General features: G+C 40.1%; 1 protein-coding gene across 6 annotated transcripts in view; it reads right to left on the bottom strand.

Annotated features, from left to right (window-relative positions):
• The window catches only part of NCKAP5 (NCK associated protein 5), a 605696-nt gene that overhangs the window by 465245 nt on the left and 122091 nt on the right, over positions 1-18360 (bottom strand). For 3 of the 6 annotated variants that reach the window (XM_083581665.1, XM_083581669.1, XM_083581667.1), the window contains 2 exons: positions 18104-18156; positions 8745-8870 (listed from right to left, as the gene is read on the bottom strand). In XM_083581665.1, coding sequence (XP_083437791.1) covers positions 8745-8813 — 69 coding nt within the window. In that variant the 5' untranslated portion in view covers positions 8814-8870; positions 18104-18156. The remainder of the gene's footprint in view (positions 1-8744; positions 8871-18103; positions 18157-18360) is intronic. The other 3 variants (XM_083581664.1, XM_083581666.1, XM_083581670.1) reach the window with 1 other exon arrangement.

The following is an 18360-nucleotide window of genomic DNA, read 5'->3' as shown; positions in this document are numbered from 1 at the left end:
CTGAGTAATAGGGCTTTCTCAGTGATGGCTCCAAGCATTTGGAATTTTCTTCTGAGAGATAAACAGCTGTCTGGTTCAGTTCAGGTTTTTAAAGAGGAAAATTCATCTGTTTCTCTTGGCTTTTGATTGAAGAAATATTTTAGTATATGGGCTGCTGCTGAGGTTGTTATCATCATTGGTTGCATTTTAATCTATGGACGTTTTTTAAATGGTTGTACTATTGTGATTTGCATTGTACATTTTAATGTAATCTTATATTTGTTATTAACATAAGGCACCTTTGGAAGGCAATAGTCTTGAAAAGCGACTTAGAAATATCTGAGAATAAATGAATTCATTTCTGGATAGGCAAGTTTTTTAAAAATGTGATCAGCAATAATTGCCTCGATTGCCTTAATCCAATGTATAATTGAAATAACTTTTCCAAATAAACAGGAACTGGTTCAGAAAGCATAATTCCTTTTAGAAACAGCTCCTGGGTGTTCAAAATCATATTTTAAAGTGTTTCTTTAAAACCCTATCTTTCCTCCAGGCATTTTTTGTTACTTTATTGTGTGTGCATTAAAATCAGAAGTGTGAGTTCAAAGCTAACTTGGCTGTGCTCACGTGCCTGTAGGACTGTATATCTTAAATAATGTGGCAGGAAATATCAACTTGCAGATATGGTAGGATTAAAAAGAGAGAAACATTAAAAACTGAAGTAAAGCACATGATCCTGAACCCATCTGAAATATTTTTCTCTTCTTTCATGTTCAACACAAATTCCATTCCCTATGCCATTCAAATATTGATATACTATAAATATGGCAATGTTACTTTTCAGTTCCACAGAACAATTAGAATTCTGAAAGTTTTTGAAAGAATATAGCTAGCACTGGAAAAACGGAAGCATTTTGGTTTGGGAAATAACTTTGCTGTAAGTTAGAATAAGAAGGCAATGGGAGGGAAGGTGTTCATGATTTCTTAAGGACGATTCACGTGGCAGAATACTGGATTACTACTTAGAGTCAAACAACACCCTCACTGCTGCAACAGAATGTTTTATGGGAAGAGCAGTGATGCACAAAGGAAAACACAGCTTGTTTATCTTTATTAATTGTGTAGAAGATGGAATTTCAGAGCCAAACTGCATGTGCCCCTAATGGCATAGTTCTGCCCTTGTATACAGAATCACAACCTCCCCACATCACATTGTTAGTATTGGGGGTTGGATCCCTTAACTCTTTCCCACTGGGATCCCAATGCAGATTAGGGACCCCATACTTGCAATATACATTGCAAAAAGGGTCCCATTCAATTTGATGGGTCTTTTTTTGCAATAGAAAATGTACACAAAGAAGTCCAATCTGGATCAGGACCACAACAGTGACAGGAAGGGTGAGAGTTAAAGCCCTCCTACCCCACATGCTTGGTGCCTCAAATATTTTAAGCATCTAGCAATGACCCTGGCTATTGGTAGTTTGGCCCTCAGTAAACGCAACTTTCCTCAGCCCTGAAAAGCTATCTGCAGTCATCAAAATTCCCTCTCCTACCCAGCAATTAAAGATAAGGGAGTCCTGCTGCCATACTCTGTACCCAGACACCTTAAGACTAAACTCACATACTTGTTTGTATACAAGTATATTATGCCATACAATATGTTAGTCACAAAAATGGAGCTGGTATTTCCATGTGGGTAGGGCATTTTCAATCTATGAACAAAGTGGCAGGGTGAACAAAGTGTGTGTGTGTGTGTGTGTGTGTGTGTAACCGGTCAGAATGTGTGCTGTGGCACTCACCCCCAAAATCCATTGCATGCACCAGGCACAGTGTGAACATGTCCATAGATTTGCAAAATTGCCCAAGAGCCAACTCAAATGTTCACATTTAATCCAGACATAAAATATTAGAATAACTAATCTTAAGGAAACCCAGCAATTTTATGTAAATTTCATCTAACTCAAATAGACAACTTAGTCACAGATTTGCTGATGTCTCCTTTATTGCCACACACATTGCCTGTTCATGCTGTGGACTAGTAGTCACGAGACAAATACTTGGCAGGGAGGTGGTAGAATTGACTGCCTATCACTAATTTGGGGGTATAGGGAGAAGTATTTGACTGAGCAGCCAGAGGAGAAACATCCAGACACACAAACATGCCAAGATTGTAAATCAAATTTTATTCTGAGGGTGTTCTTAGTTATTGAGATTTTATGGTAAGATAAATAAATGCTTCAAATCCAAGGCTTAAAGGCTGATTCATAAGGGTGATAATATTGACAAAGCAACACAGGGTAAAGGTTACATAGAACTGCTTAACTTTTAATATACTGTTTTAAATACACAGCTTCAGTGCCTGTTTCTTGACAGTACGTAATGTATCACACCAGCTTGGTCTGGCTGTTGTCTTAATAAGTTAGAGTGCTGAGGGATGGCACCTTCCCCTTCTGAGGTCGAGGAGAAATCACACATTCGTTTTACCTTGAATATGGTTAAAGGGCACATTCTTTGCCATCTTTCAGGTGGGTCACCTTACAGTTTGGAAAACAAGACCTAATTGTTCTTATTACCTTGGCTTGCAAAACTACAAACATGATTGTGTGGGGGAGGGCATAAAAACCACTAATTTGACCCTGTTTTTATTTTACTTTATTTATTTATTATTTAATTTGTATAATGCCCCTCATCTGAAGATCACAGGGCAGTTCACAACATGAGAACACAGAATACATAATAAAACAAAAACAAACCAATAACCCGTCCTTCCACAAATACATTTAAAAGGCCATATAATGTTAAAGCAGACATCTACACTTACCTGTTGCCCTGTGCTTTCTGGGCATAGGTCCAAACACTCTTTTTATTTTTGCCCCACCACTTTCCCCAGGAAAGCTGCTCTTCAACACTGAATCGGAACAAACAGCAATTCAGATTTTCTGCAGATTGCTGTTTGCACCGATTCAGAAGTAAGGAGTGGGCTTTTGCGTGGAAAGCACAGTGGCAAAAAAAAAAGTGCTGAGACAGGAAGTTTAAGCATGGACCTGTGCCTAGAAATGCAGAGCAAAGGTAAGTGTGGATTTGCCCTTAGTTGTGCCCAAAAGCTCTGTTGTTTTCACTAAGCAGACAAACTCAGCTACCTCTCTAGAAGCTAGGAAATAGCCATCTGCAGTCCTCTTCAGCATGGAGCAGATCTGGGAATGACTATCATTCAGGGGAAACACAGCTTGTCCAAAAGTATGGGGATCAGACTTAAGGTAATGATATGATGATGAGCTTGGCACCTCAGATAATACTGGGGTAAATAGATGTAGATTGAATAGTAAAGGGTAACATAGAACAGGTAGAAGTATAAATGTTCAGATGTTAGTAACACTTTTCTCGGTAGTGGTGATGTTAGGGCCAGACTTGCGCCCTGAAACCTAGACCCCCTTCCATTACCTGTAGATGATGGGAACTTGCTGCAGCACCCAGCATGAGCACACCATTTGTTAACTTCTAGAGGCATTGGGCTGCTGAATGCACAGCACCCTGAAGGACCAAAGTTACAGGTGCACCCACAATCATCATGCTTCCTGGGGGAAGAATGGCACTGGCAGGTGGCTCACTGTGCAGTACACTCACCAGCCAGACCTCTTTAAGTGTTAAAAAGGGACACCCCCTGGCTCCTGCCACCACCTGGTACTCTAAGGGAGAGCGGAAGAACTAGGACAGCCCCTCAGACCTGGCAGCGCTCCTGTTCACCAGTCAATTCCATGCCTCCCAACCGTGAGCAGCAAATATTACAGGTATCTCACTTGTTAAGACTAATCTGATTGCAAATCACAGTGGTATATAACTAAGCTTTGAAAAGGTGAGAGCACAGGCAATCAGCCTCCTAAGAAACAATTCACTGCACTCTTCTTTTGAAAGTGGAAAGCTGCCCATTAAAAAAAAACGAAAAAAACCCACCCTTTAAAAACTTCTACTTTATAGAGGCTAGCTACTTGTAAAGATGAAACGTTCTCAAGAAGACTGCTCAGCTAAATGCCATTACAGCTGCAAGTGTCAATCCAAGGCAATTCCCTAGCCAGCTTGGGAATTACTCTCGTAAATAAAGAGCACAGCTTGAAGCACTGACTTTTTCTGATCAAAATGTGTCCTGGAGAAAACTGAACAGTTTTAGGTCAGGCAAAGGCCTCCGTTTCTGGTGGGTCTTTTATTATTTTCACAGGGAGCACTGTACAGAGAGTGTGAAAAAAGCAACAGTTCCTCACAGTAATAATGATTTGGTCTATAATGTGAGTGGTTTTTCTTTTTTCTTTTTTCTTCTACTTGGTTACAGAAGGACTTTTTATATATATAAAAAAAGAATGTATTTGAAGAAAGCTTACAATTCTTCCGGGCAGTAGTTTTAATAGCCGCAACAGCAGCCCAATTTTTCTGATGCACAACTCAAATTAAAAAAAACAACTATGATCACCATTTGAACAGCCCTAACATAATATCATTTATGGAAGGGGGTCAGCAGGTTTTTGTTTCGTTCTTGTTTCTATTATGTATTTTGTGTTTTTATCTTGTATTTTTATGCTGTGAACTGCCCTGATATCTATGGATGAAGGGCTGTAGACAATGAAAATGAAAACATTTAAACTGAGTTTTGATAAAATGTCCCACATTGCACATTTAACTTTAAAAATGAATATACAGTAGATTATGTATGAGCTGTAAGAACTATACATTATCCTAGCTAATTAATTAATGTGCATTTCCGAATTCTGATTTACAGCACTACAAAGTTGTGATGTGCTTGTGACAGGAGACAGAAAATAGGGATGTACGTATTTACAAGTCATGAAACTATTTTTAACTAGCTGCATTCTGATTTGGGGTCTAGACTCCCCTTCTAAAATAATACTTGGAGCCAGACATTATGATGTAATGCCTTCTCTGCATTCTGAATACCAGTTTTGTTGTCCTTATTTTAAATACAGTGCCTGCCTCATATATTGAATGCATTGGCAAAAGCTGTCTGTTCAGTATAGAAGGGGGTGACATAAAGAATAGCTGGACAGAGAACTTAACATTTATTGACTTAGGGTAACTCTGTACTAGTATGCTAGTTGCAAACATGGTGATTGTGTACAGGAAAATAGCACCAACATAGCATCACACCAAGTTGGACCATTGGTCCATCTAGCTCAGTATTGTATATACTAGGGGTCAGCATCCTTTTTGAGCCAGTGGGTGCATTTGCCAAGCAGTGAGGCTGTCATGGTCACCATACACACACACACACAGCTTATTCAATCCACTAAAACAGAAAGCTTGTTTCAAGTCCAATTGAACTTGAAGTGGGGGTGAGGAGTGGGGGAGAGGCCTTGTGATCACCAATAAAAACCTATGCAAGCAGATGAGTGGCTATAGGCATCATATTAGCAACTGCTGGTCTATACGGACTGGAAGTGGGTGGCTATTCAGAGCTTTAGATAGGATACATTTCCAGGGATGGCAGTGCTGCCAAGTACAGTGGTACCTCAGGTTAAGTACTTAATTCGCTCTGGAGGTCCGTTCTTAACCTGAAACTGTTCTTAACCTGAAGCACCACTTTAGCTAATGGGGCCTCCTGCTGCTGCTGCGCTGCCGGAGCACGATTTCTGTTCTCATCCTGAAGCAAAGTTCTTAACCTGAGGTACTATTTCTGGGTTAGCGGAGTCTGTAACCTGAAGCGTATGTAACCTGAGGTACCACTGTAAAGGGGGCGGGCGAACAGACCTTTTCCCAGCATACTTTTCTTTGCCACATTCTGAATTCCACTGGCATGAACACAGACATTACCTATCATGCACAGATTTAAGTATGCATGATCGAACCAGTTTATTTATATACTTAGTTATTTAAATATTTGTAGAAGCAGCTTGAAATAAAAGCATTAGAATAGCCAACAGTTGAAAATGAGCCAAACATTCTAAGTGTAAATTATAAACAGTTTGAAATATGAATGTCTTCTGTTTAAAAAGCAGCAAAATATGGTCCATGAATACATACCTAGAGAATGAAGTTCTAAGTTTCCATTAAACATGGGGCCAACACCAAAAAGACCCCGTCCTATATAGTACAAGGGTTGCAAACCTGTGTCCCTCCAGATGTTGGACTCCAATTCCCATCAACCCCAGCCATAATAGCCAGTGGTCATGAATGCTGGGAGTTGTAGACCAACAGCATCTGGAAGGCCACAGGTTAATTCTAGTGCCTGCCAACCTAATATATATTGATGGCGGGCACACAACTCCCTGAACCTATTTTTAGACCCAGACAGGTTTATACAAGTACAAATAGCCCTTCAAACAACTTGGCTACGCACTGTTTAGAGCTTTAAAAGTCTTCACCAACACTTTAAACTAGTCCTGAAAACAATCTAGCCTCCAGTGCAGCCAGTATCAGATCGGTGTTCTATTCTTTGATTGCCCCCACAGGAGTCCAGAATTCACTTCATTCTGTACCAACTGAAGAATCCAAACATCTTTTAATGCAGTCCCTTGTGGACCTTATTGCAATAATCTAGTCTGGTTGTAACTAGGCTCCTTTCTCCCAGCCAAGGGATAATTACAGCTAAGGTGGGGCAGAAAGCTGACTGGACAATTAGTTCTCACATACCCAATGCGACTAGTATGCTAGGTTGTGGTTGTGGAGTTACTCCCTTTTCTTGTCCAGACTTCTCTGCGTTTTTTTAAGTGCATAACAAGCATACGTTTCAGATTATTTCCCTCCCATTTGGATATGAACCGAGGAGAAAGCATCACCTGTCGCTTTGCTTTTCAAACCCAGATCTAAAGCCACAGAAGCTCTGCTTTATATTATTAGCATATTATGGTAGTAAGCAACCCTAAAAGTTTCCTGCAAGCTACACTACTGTGAGACTCCCACAGCTTGCTGTGCTGCCGCTGCTGATGAATTACCTTGTTCGGGTTAAAGGGATGTACCTTGATTTATTTTACAAGGCAGAAGGCTCTCCTTTCATCTCTGCAACTGCTCTATTACTGACCCAGAAATACTTTGATTTTCATCTCTACTTTCCATTCTTTCCTGGGTCAGCTGATTTCATCATCCTTAGAAATCTCATACCAGCTTTCTCACATCTGAAGGGTAGTCACTAAATATGTCAGCGACCTCCTGAAATGCTGACCCTGGGAACTTAATTTCTTTGAAAATAATGCTGCTCTTCTCTCACTGCTTAGAAGCCCACAAATTCATTATGCTGGAAGTGGAGGCAAGGAAGCAGACTCACGGACATGACTTTGGCCTGAATGCGGCTACTTGGTATTTCTGTGCCGCCCTCCCTTTTTTAGCTTCCTATTATTGCTTCTCCTCGCCATATTTATTTGCAAATGTATCCCATTAGCTTTAGCAGAGCTTACTCTGCTGACTAAACACATTCAATGTTACAGCACGAACATTAGCCATTAGACAGATGAGCAAGGAGAGTTTTAGAGCATGCTGTAATTCTCAGGAGTTTTCATGATTTGATATTCAACTCCACCTCTGCTTTCCAAAGAATCCTGCCATGACATGGTTGAAAAAGAATTCTGCATTTCTTTCACCAGCAGTGTTAAATTTAAATCCATAAATTTAAACTGTTTCAAAGAACTGGGTGGGTCCTGATGTACTTCTCCCCCATCCAAATACTGTTGCAAACTTGACAGAAACTCCCTAAAATGTGGATGTGTTGACAACTACTGGAGAGGAAGCTCTCTCTGTTCAGTGTTTGGCAGAGTTGAGTAATATGATAATATGGCCATATGATGTCTTTGTAGAACAGTATTATGGGGGCATGTACATGCTTGTTGTCTGAAGCATGCCTAAAAAAAGAATGTTTCACATAGGTAACAATGGAGTTTCAGTGCTCAACAAATCACTAACTTCTGGTACCAGAGGACATTAGGTACCATGCATTTGCTCTATGTAAAAGAATGTCTACCAAGTGTATGTTCAGTAGAGTGGCATCCAGGCACAGGTCCATGAATTGCATTTGTCACTTCTTAGGAGAACACTTTGAAAATGTAATGTGTGGAGTGATCCCAAGTCCTTTATTAGGGGAGAAAAAGACTAACCAAGAAAACACATCTAAGTCGCTTGTCGAGAGACAGCAATGTTTTAGGTTCAATTTTTGTTCACAGCAGCCAAAATGAACACTGACATTAACAGGGCCATTTCAAACCAAGGTTTGCCATCAAGTGTGCTCTCAACAGCCGATCCTGGTTTCCAGTGATGCCTGTATGATCATGCACACTCATCATACTGACATTAGATTTTGATGTATACTTTAAAAGCACTGTACAAATGGCTATAGAACACAGACACAGAAATATATATCTTTGTTATTTGAACATTATTTAACCACGTAAGTTTTCTTGAAGCAATGTTCTCTGATTAAACCACTTTGGGTTTTTTAGCTTGACACAACTTTATCAATGACACCCCTATACCAGGGCATCCCAGATCCACTAAACTCCACTGGACAAGGCATCATTTTTCTTCTGAGATTCTGATCTAGACGAACAAGGTGTCATGTTCCTATCAACAGTTGCATTTTGGCTGAGCTATAATAGTCTTTTAGCATTTACTCACATTTGGCTATTTAGAAAAAAACTCTCTTGCAATTTTGACAATACAAGGTCTTCAACAAGTCTTCAAGGATGTCTGTTACAAAGGGTCACAGCAATGAAAGGCCCAAGCGCCCAATGCCAAAAAGATATCCAAAACTATAGATATGCTTTTGTACTCACCATGAGAGTACTGTCCAAAGAAAATCTTTTGCTAAATTCCTTTTTCACTAGATGCTGCTTTTTGTCCATGGCTGAATATCCTTTATTGTTTATTCTCTTAGAAATGCCAGGTTGTTGCCGCTTTCACTGTGATGGAAAAATAAATACAAATTAATTGCTGTAACCCACCCAAGTACCTTAGGGTGAAAGATGAGTAATAAATTAAAATAAAAACACTGCTTAGTTGATTCAATGAAACATACACCAATTGCATTTAATGAAATTAGTTTGGAATCCCACCCCCACCCCCACACATTTGATTGAATTTCTTTGGGTCTTGAAAATGCTACAGAATACATCCAGATCACAACTAAGGTGTGGTTGGATTTATATTTATATTTTAAGGAAAACTGGCAAATCACCAGCAGGTGAGGGTTTTCAAATTTGCATAGTTGCAATGTGCTTGCTTAGAACTGATTCAAGAGACAGAAGTTGAAGTGGGGTTGGTCTGAAAGGCTGCAAATCAGTTGTAGAGCATGTTTTGCACACAGGAGGTCCCAGACTCAATCTCTGGCCACTCTAGGTAGAACTAGGAATGTCCCCTGTCAGAAAGCCTGGAATGCTGCAAGTCGGTATTTAGTTCAATAGTGAACTAGATGGACCAATTGTCAAAGTTGGTATAAGGCAGCTCCCTATGTTCCTGTGACCCTATTATTTTACCACAGGCATAGGCAAACTCGGCCCTCCAGATGTTTTGAGACTACAATTCCCATCATCTCTGACCACTGGTCCTGTTAGCTAGGGATGATGGAAGTTGTAGTCCCATAACATCTGGAGGGCCGAGTTTGCCTATGGCTGTTTTACCACGTCAGTAAGGAGCAGCGCTTCAGAGAACTTATAAACAGCTCATACATTTGCTAAGCTAACTGCTCTTTGCAACTGAATTCTCACATAAGCAGGCTACTCACATGAGCAGTGCTCCTTCAGAGAATCCTGGATGGCTGCAGCCCAGCCTTGGAAGTGAGAGCCCCATTCAGTTGTCCAATGAACATGCATAGGGGCATGGCATTATGGCAAATGGCAATGTGTTGTAGCCAACAAGGTCATTCCATTAGTGCAAGGATTTGTACCGGGTCCAAATATTAGCTAAATCTAAGAATTTAGGAGGATCTGCCCTCCCTGAAAAACTCATAACAATATTAACAGAATTGGCTGAATAAGAGCCCCAATACATGCAGTCTTTTCAGGCATTCACAAATGGACATAGCATGGAAGTGGAGCTTGTTACCAAAGCATCATGTCCTCACAGTGAACACATTTCTGAACAACTGAACAGAGTGTCCTGTAACTGAAAATCCTTGGTTGCAATCTAGTCTGAAAACTTGCATGTATTCTGGCTCTGATGTTATATGAATACTCCAAGTGCAATTAAAAAGCATATATCTTATTTTTATTTATCAATTGCCTTTATATCCCACCTTTTCTTCGAGGAGCTCAAGATGGCATACATGGTTCTCCCTCTCCTTATTTAATCCCCACAACAACCTTGTGAGGTAGGTTAGGCTGAAAGGCTGTGACTGGTCTGACGTCACCCAGTGAGTTTCATGACTAAGTGGGGATTTGAACCTTGTTCTCCCAGGTCCTAGTCCAACACTCTAACTACTACACCGCACACAGTGGTGGAGGAAGCTGCTTGGGTTCCTGGTGCAGTGCGCCTAGGGGCGGGACGAGCCGCCCATAGGGGCGGGCCATACTGCAGGGCCTCTGGAGTCTGCCTGCCTCCTCTCACTCAGCCGCCCTACAGCTAGGGGAGGGAGGCAGCGGGCGGACCATTTGGGCAGCGGGCGGACCATTTGGATGGCACCCAAGCCACCACGTCTCTCCCAGGAGAGGCATGTGGCTCAGGCGTGCTGCAGGCCCCACAGTGAGTGCCGCCTGACATTTTGTCACCCCCCCTCAGTGGTGACACCTGGGTCAGCCCACACTCACTGCACCCCCCTTCCTCCGCCCCTGACCACACAGACCAGTTCAAGTAAATATATGTATCCAATCACTGTGCAAAGTAAGTCTTATGAGCTTTCCAAGTGTTTGAGATGTGAAAGACAACACTGGAAAGTAGGATGCCCAGAAAGTTTTGGGGCCAAAAGAGGTTTCTCAAGTGGCTTAGGCAGACAGTTAATATGTGCCATAGTTAAATTGATAGTTTTGTAGCATGGCTCTGTCCATTACTAACACAACTAAATGGCAATCCTGTGTGATTATACTTTTTTCTTGTTAGGAAAAAACAGAGCGAGAGAGGGAGAGATATCTTTTCTGTTTGACATGAAAAATAACACTGAGTATAGTAATTATTTCTAAATGGCACTAGAATAGACCATCAAATTAAATATTACAACATTTCAATCACCACATGAAACTGAATTAAAACGGGGTAAAAGGTGCTATTTATCAACTCCCCAGCCTATTCAGTTCTTTGGAAACTATCCAGGATAGCACACACTGGTACATATTGTTATACAGCAGCCCTGCTTATGAAGGAAGCACAGCGCTACCTCAGAATGTGATCCATTCTGGAATACCATTTGTATTCCGAAATGTTTGAAAACTGAGGCGCAAAGGGCGGTCTGGAAATTTAATTGAGAAAATTGGGAAACACTATGGGGAAGCTGTTCAACTTCTGAGGCCCGTTTGAAAACGGAAGCATTTACTTCCAGGTTTTCAGCGTTCGAAAACCGGAATGTTAGACTTCCAAGGCATTCAGAAACCGAGGTACCACTGTACTTCAGAAAAATGTGTGTGTTTGTGTGATCTTTTTCATTTCTCCAAAAAATAAAAACACCCCAGAGTCAATGCAACTAGTATTCCAGGATATTGCAAGACTCAAGAACCTTTGCAAGACAACATGAAATACAATTCTCAATACATTATGCTTCTCAGTTCAGACCACAGGAGCAGTGTGGTACAGCTCACAATCTATTCACCAAGGTTGCTTTAGTAGAATATATCACTTAATCTATCATTTAATAAATATCTTTTAATATCATTTGCTCATCTTTCTCCTCAACAAGCGAGTATCCAAATAATGTTGATTTATGGTTGTGTGTGTATGTGTTTATGTACAATTTTATTTGTACACTACTAGGATATCTCTTTGATCAAGTGGTTTAAAAACTATTCTAAACATAAATAATGGAATTTATTAAAAATTTCATACCAGGTTGTTAATAATAGTTATATTAGAATTCCCACTCTCCACTGATAGTTTGCCTAAATTAAACATATCTATAATTAGAGTTATTAATCCTGGTTGAAGAAGAGATATAGCTATTAGACAAACAGGTAATATTTATTTATTGACTTACTTCTAAAATGTATAATATGCCACTCCCAAGGTCAATAAATAACTTGGTATAATGATTACATGAAAAATTATGAAAGCTACATCTATAGTTAAAACCTTTATAGGTACATGGCCTACAATATACCACAGCCTAAAGGATGGTAACTGCTTTTAATATTTTGCTACATAGATATGTTGTGCATTCTCTTTTCCTCTCTGTCATTCTCCCTTAAAAATGAAAAGAAAATTATGCTGGTACCACTAGTGCAATGTACTGTGAGCTGGAGTTTGAACCATGCTCTGGTAACTTTCAGACTGGTTTAATGTAAAATGTTTTGTGTGGGAATGCTCTCAAAGATGATGTAGAAACATCAACTGGCCCAAAATGCAGCAGATTACGGACTAAGGATCCCTTTAAAACTCATGTTTTAAAACAGCTGGCATTAGATGCAAGTTCATTTCTGGGCCCAATTCAGGGTGTTTAAAACCCTAATGACTTGGGCCCCAGATATCTGAAATACCACTTCCTTTCGATATGATGTTGGGCACTGCATTGAGAAGCTAAAATAGCATCTGCCTTCTGCCACTGACAGTCCAGAGAAGAGGGACTTTGACCTTCTATTTTAAAGTCCCACCCCAGGACCACTAGGACCAGGAAGACTACTGGTAGGGCCAAGAAAGGGTGCAAGTGACTGGCAATAGTGGGCAGTTGCAATGGTAGGTGAGAACACTGAGCTGTGGACCAGTGATGTGGATAGTGATGGCTGGCTCCATCAGAGTCTGAATGTTCCTTGTCCCTTCCGCTGTTTTGGTGCTGCAGCCCAGTGCTGTGAATACCCTCTTCTACCACAGTGGTTTATTGCATAATAAACTATTTTATGACACAACAAAATATCACAGTGTAATATCATAGTGTACACAGGACCGTGGAGGAACGCTCATTGTAAACCAACATTGCTGATTTATAGCCCCCACCTTCCTATCTGTCAGAGTAACATATTTCTATCCCATAACTGCTTCTTATCCTTCCAAATGCTTCAATGCTCCAAAATATTATCACAATATGTAGGCATCCTACCTCTGCAAAGCATGAGAACATCCTGCACTGGGAATAGAATCAGGTCAGTCCAAGAGTTATGTTAACACCCACACCCTTTTACCCTCCCTTCTCTGGTATGCAGCAAGCTGAGCTTATTTAAATGCTAAAAACAACAAAAATAAGAAGTTAATAATTCTAGTTAAGAATTTTTGGCTGCTTCTGACAGCCAGGTGAAAAGGAAACCAGAAAACTTGCAGTGGCATCTACATTATGTACAGCCTGAAATTAAAAAGAAACAAGTTTTCTCTTAGCCAAAACCTTCCCAAAGCAACAGTGCTGTGGTAGAATTGAGGTATAATGACTTATAACAAGTCAGACAAACAGTCTCTCTACCTGACAGGTGGCACCTGTTTCTATGTCACAGCCCCCACTATTTCTATCCGGTCCACTCCAAGCGCGAGGGGGAGCTTTAAGCAGAGCAAGTGACGCTGTAGGTTTCTGATAGGATGGGAGCTTTGAAGTGAGGACTTGGATTGTGAAGACCATATTGTACTGTGGTTGGTTTGGAGGTTTACAAGGCAAGATTGCTTCTTTCAAGCAGCTAGAGGCTTTTGTTTCCCTCAACAGCTGATTTCACGCATTTTGCTTTTGCAAAAATCCCTATTTACACATGGCCTGGCCTGCCTTTAGAGCACGCATGAGATTTTTGCCAGTGCAAAATAGGCACATTAAGCACTTTTTAGTGGAAAGGTGGGGCAAAGATGTTTGAACAAACACAGCTGAAATACCATTTTCAGGGGCAATTGAGCTTGGCAATGGCAGACTGGAGAAATTCAGCCTGTGAGTCAGACATGTTCTCATGTTGATGCCATCATTCAAAAAAGCAGAACAACAAAAGTCAGATTAAAAACTCAAGTGCAAAGAACCAAATCTAAACAATGCTCAAGCAAGATCTTAAAAAGAAAAGACACAACAACAACAAAAGGCATACTCCCTCCCCTCAAAGCACATACCGCTGGCTCTTTATATGAGTCATCAGTGGCCTGAGGTAACTCCTTCCCTGAGGTGACTTAAGAACTGAGGGAAGGCCCAGACTCATGATAAAACCATTATTGACCTGAAAGGACTCTACATTTTATATCATTTGCTTCTTTTAGTGTTTTTAAATTATAAGCCACCATGGGTGCATTGGCAAAAAGTCAGTATATAAACGTAAAAAATACATAAGTGGAGCGAAGGAAGAGCTAGCATGACTTCAAGGAGGAAGGAATTCCATAGTTTGAAGACTGATTGAAAAGCACCTGCTTCTTGTCAATGGCAAATTCCCTGATGGAATACAGAGTAATACCGGGACAGGAAGGGGGATCATAAAGAGGTAGGCATTCCTGCCCCAAATACTCTGGACCCTAACCTTATCAGGCCTTAAAGTCAATACAAGAACCTTGAATTGAGCGTACAGATGTATTAGTATCCAGTGAGACCATTTTAGAGCAAGAGCAATATGTTCATGGAAACTTACTGCCTTTAAACAAATGGACCGCTTTTCAAGGCACCAAATAAACTACCTAGACTAGAGAAACAATCTGCCCTCCACACTAAGTCTCCAGACCTCTTCCCAGTTCTCATTTATATCCTATGTGAGATATCAGTCCTAACCAGATGAACAACTCAACTCTCCTATTGTTCACAGAAGCTGGACAGTAAACTGCCTTGTCCTCAAAAGATGAACCTTCTGAGCCACCGCACCACCTCACCTCAGTGTCAAGAGTCTTCATAAGAACGACTCAATTTAGAGGTCTAAGGAGAAATGTTCCTTTAGCTGATCAGGAAACTTGGACAACCAGCAGTTGTTTCCTTCTCTGAGTCCATAGCAACTGATTTTCAAATAAATTGGTTATTAATTACCGGTAATTAGTTAGTTAATATGTGGAACTCTCTGGAATACTACCGTATTTTTCGCTCTATAAGACGCACCAGACCACAAGACGCACCTAGGTATATTAGTTTCAAATCACTATTAGCCTGTCATATCAAAAAACCACCCAGAATCTTACATGAGAATTAGAAGTCCAGTTCTATGATATCTTGTGTAGTATAAAAATAATTTTAATGAATGATAATAAAATGTAGAATTGACTATTACACTATCTAGGAGATAACAGCTACTAGACAAAAATATATCTGAAGATCTGCTGCTCACTACCTTAATCAGCAGTTTGAAAGGCCAACAATATTCACTTAAGAGGAAATGTTCTAGATTGATGTGAAAGGTTGGGACATAGTTATCTGCATTGGCAATGAAAATTGATTATGTTTATATCATCTCTCAGTTTCTCTGTAAGAAACATGATTCATCTGATGGCATTTTCTGTTCTTGTTAGAGTATTTCTTGCTAACAAGGCTATGAACATTGAACAGACACAGCAAAACCAAAGGTGGTAACCTTTTCAACATTTCATACTTTGATTGGCTGTCTGTTTTTATCATGAGGTTTTTTGGGGGGGCATGCTCTAGGGGAAGAGCAAACAGCCTGTAAATTATACCAAAGATGACCGAAAAGGTCAAAGGAGTACATTTGCTATTCATTCACTTGTGTGAAGCAGTTGAGGAATTCAGGTTGCAAAACTAAATGCTCGAACAGAGTTCAGAACAGATATGAGCTGGGAAAGTGAGGATGCATGTAGAGACAATGACAGATGAATTCGGGAATGGGGATGCTACGCAGCATTCTCCTTATGCCACTGATCATCCACATGTCACTGTAGAGCTGTGCTCAGTTCTTCAAAGCAGTGGATTGGAACCAGATTTGCCCTTTCACAGAGCTTTTTTTTCCAGTTGGAACTCACTGGAACTCAGTTCGAGCAGCTCTCAGGTAGGTGCCATTGCCATAATAAGAGAACAAGGGAGGCATTTGTGGAGAGTTTTGGCACCTCTTTTTCTAGAAAAATAGCATTGCCCTTCCATGAGTACACGGGCTCCTTCTCTTTGCAGATAGGACTTTCAGATTCAGTGGAGGGAGCCCACTGCAGGAAGGAAGATGATGATGATCTTCACCAATCCCCCCTTTCCCTTTCAGCTTCCTGCATCGTCTTCCCCATTCCAGAGAATCCCCCTAACCAGTGAACAGGTTTTCAGGGGGCAAGGGGTTGAAGAAGAAATGGCGAAAATTGTCTTCCTTCAGCAGGACTATCCTTGACCAGAACTCTGTTGACAACAAATCCAGATCCAACCCTGTGGCTGTAAACCAAAAGCAGTAGCAGCTGAGATTTTAAACTACAGGACCTAATTGTTAATATTGAAATAATTCAATGTGGCCTGTGTATTCATTTTTCAGTTTTGTTTGACTGCATTGGATCAACAGTAATCATTACACACTTGGGTGTACAAAAAAGAAAGGGTTTCCCCCCCCCCATGGTTAATCTAGTGAGAGTAGTATAAGAAGTGTGTTGAGTTGTCCAGAGCATTCTCTGCCCATGTTGTAAAAGAAAATTCTTTCCCGTTATAGACAGAGGTAAAATAAGAACAGTTTGGAAATCACAGGTACTTAAAGCTCTACAGTAAAGGCAGCTCAGATTAGATAGATAGATAGATAGATAGATAGATAGATAGATAGATAGATAGATAGATATAGATAGATTAGATGAGATGATAGATGATAGATAGATAGATAGATAGATAGATAGATAGATAGATAGATAGATAGATGATAGATAGATAGATAGATAGATAGATGATAGATAGATGATAGATAGACCCCAGATTTCATTAACATGTGATCTGAGCAAACTATAAATGTCAATGACTTGAGCAAAATGACAACAAGATGACAATCATGGATTTGTTCATTGCACTTGGTATCCACAACAATTTACATGTGGGTTTTCCTCAGAGTGTTTTCCATTGTATCCACCTGCCAGGACCAAGTTACAAGCCTAAATGAATGTCAATTACATATGTCTCAAACACATTCAATTTCCTGTATGGTGTAATCAATGGTTTTAATGAAAAAGCAAGAATGTCTGAATCATCCACACATTCATTTTATGTGTAAAAGTCAACAAGTCAACCCATGTACAACGGCAGACACACATGCATACAGGTTAATTGCACTTATTTCCAGTAACACATCTATGAATTCACATCTAATGTTCACCACTTACACCACAAAACATTCTAGAGATTGGCTCCTGAATGGATTCTATCTGGGAAATTGCAGGGGAAGCCGTGTTTTCTAGCTTGGAGCATATTTTAAATGTTGTGCTGAAAGCTGAACCAGGTGGCACAGCAGCACAATAGTATTCAATTCACATATAATACACTTCCATGTATTCCAAGTAGTCTGCACCAATAATGACCACAAGTTCAGAAATATTGAAAGGTATTTGGAAAACAGCCATAACAGTAGCCTTATGAGCAAAGTCGAACAAAGTTGGATGTAATGAATTTAAACAATGAAGAAAGGCCTTTGGGAGAGAGAGGGAAAATAATCATTTTATATTTTTTTGAAGGATGTAAACCATTGCCAAAAAGCTTTAGAAGATTATTGCAATGATGTGAAATAGAGACTGGTTAGGATACGCTCTCTACAATGAAATCTAATATAAAATGTGGTGCCATATTTCCAGGGAAAAGGTAGAAGACTTGTGATATTAAACAGTACAGTGGCTAAAGTACTATAAAATACACTACAGGGAGCAATGTATCAAAGGCAGCGATGGAATAATAGGTTTTCTTTCCCCTTAATCTCTTCTGGTTTTCTTTTTTCTGCATTGATGTGTCTGGCCCAAATTATACAGATACTAGGTTGAGAGGTTTGCTTTGGAAAAATATAAATAACAGTAATGCCTCATTTCCCCAGAGGCAGTCAGCTGCTAGCTCACAGGGAGGGGTTTGCTTTACTTTTTGCAAAGAGGTACTGACAATTGCAGATGGATTCTCACCATCTGCTACAGAATGAATAAAAATGTAAATTTTAAAAAAAGTTCACGAACTACTACTTACAGTCCATAAGTCTTCTACATTTTGTGTCATCCAACCCATTTCCTTTACCTCATCTGCATTTGGTTATTTCAAGTGAAACAGAAAAGAAATAGGTATATAGGTGAAGGACATTAACAATAATATTAGAGCTACAGAGGGTGAATATTACTGGAGATAGAAAATGGAATAGGACTTTGCAAATATTCTGATTACAGCAACAGAAGATTATTTAGGGTTGCCATATTTCAAAAAGTAAAAACCAGGACACCCCGAAAGTT

Source organism: Podarcis filfolensis (assembly GCF_964270895.1).
Source record: "Podarcis filfolensis genome assembly, chromosome: 1".
In the NCBI taxonomy this organism is placed as follows: Eukaryota; Metazoa; Chordata; class Lepidosauria; order Squamata; family Lacertidae; genus Podarcis; species Podarcis filfolensis.
This window is presented reverse-complemented; position numbering and strand designations above follow the sequence as displayed.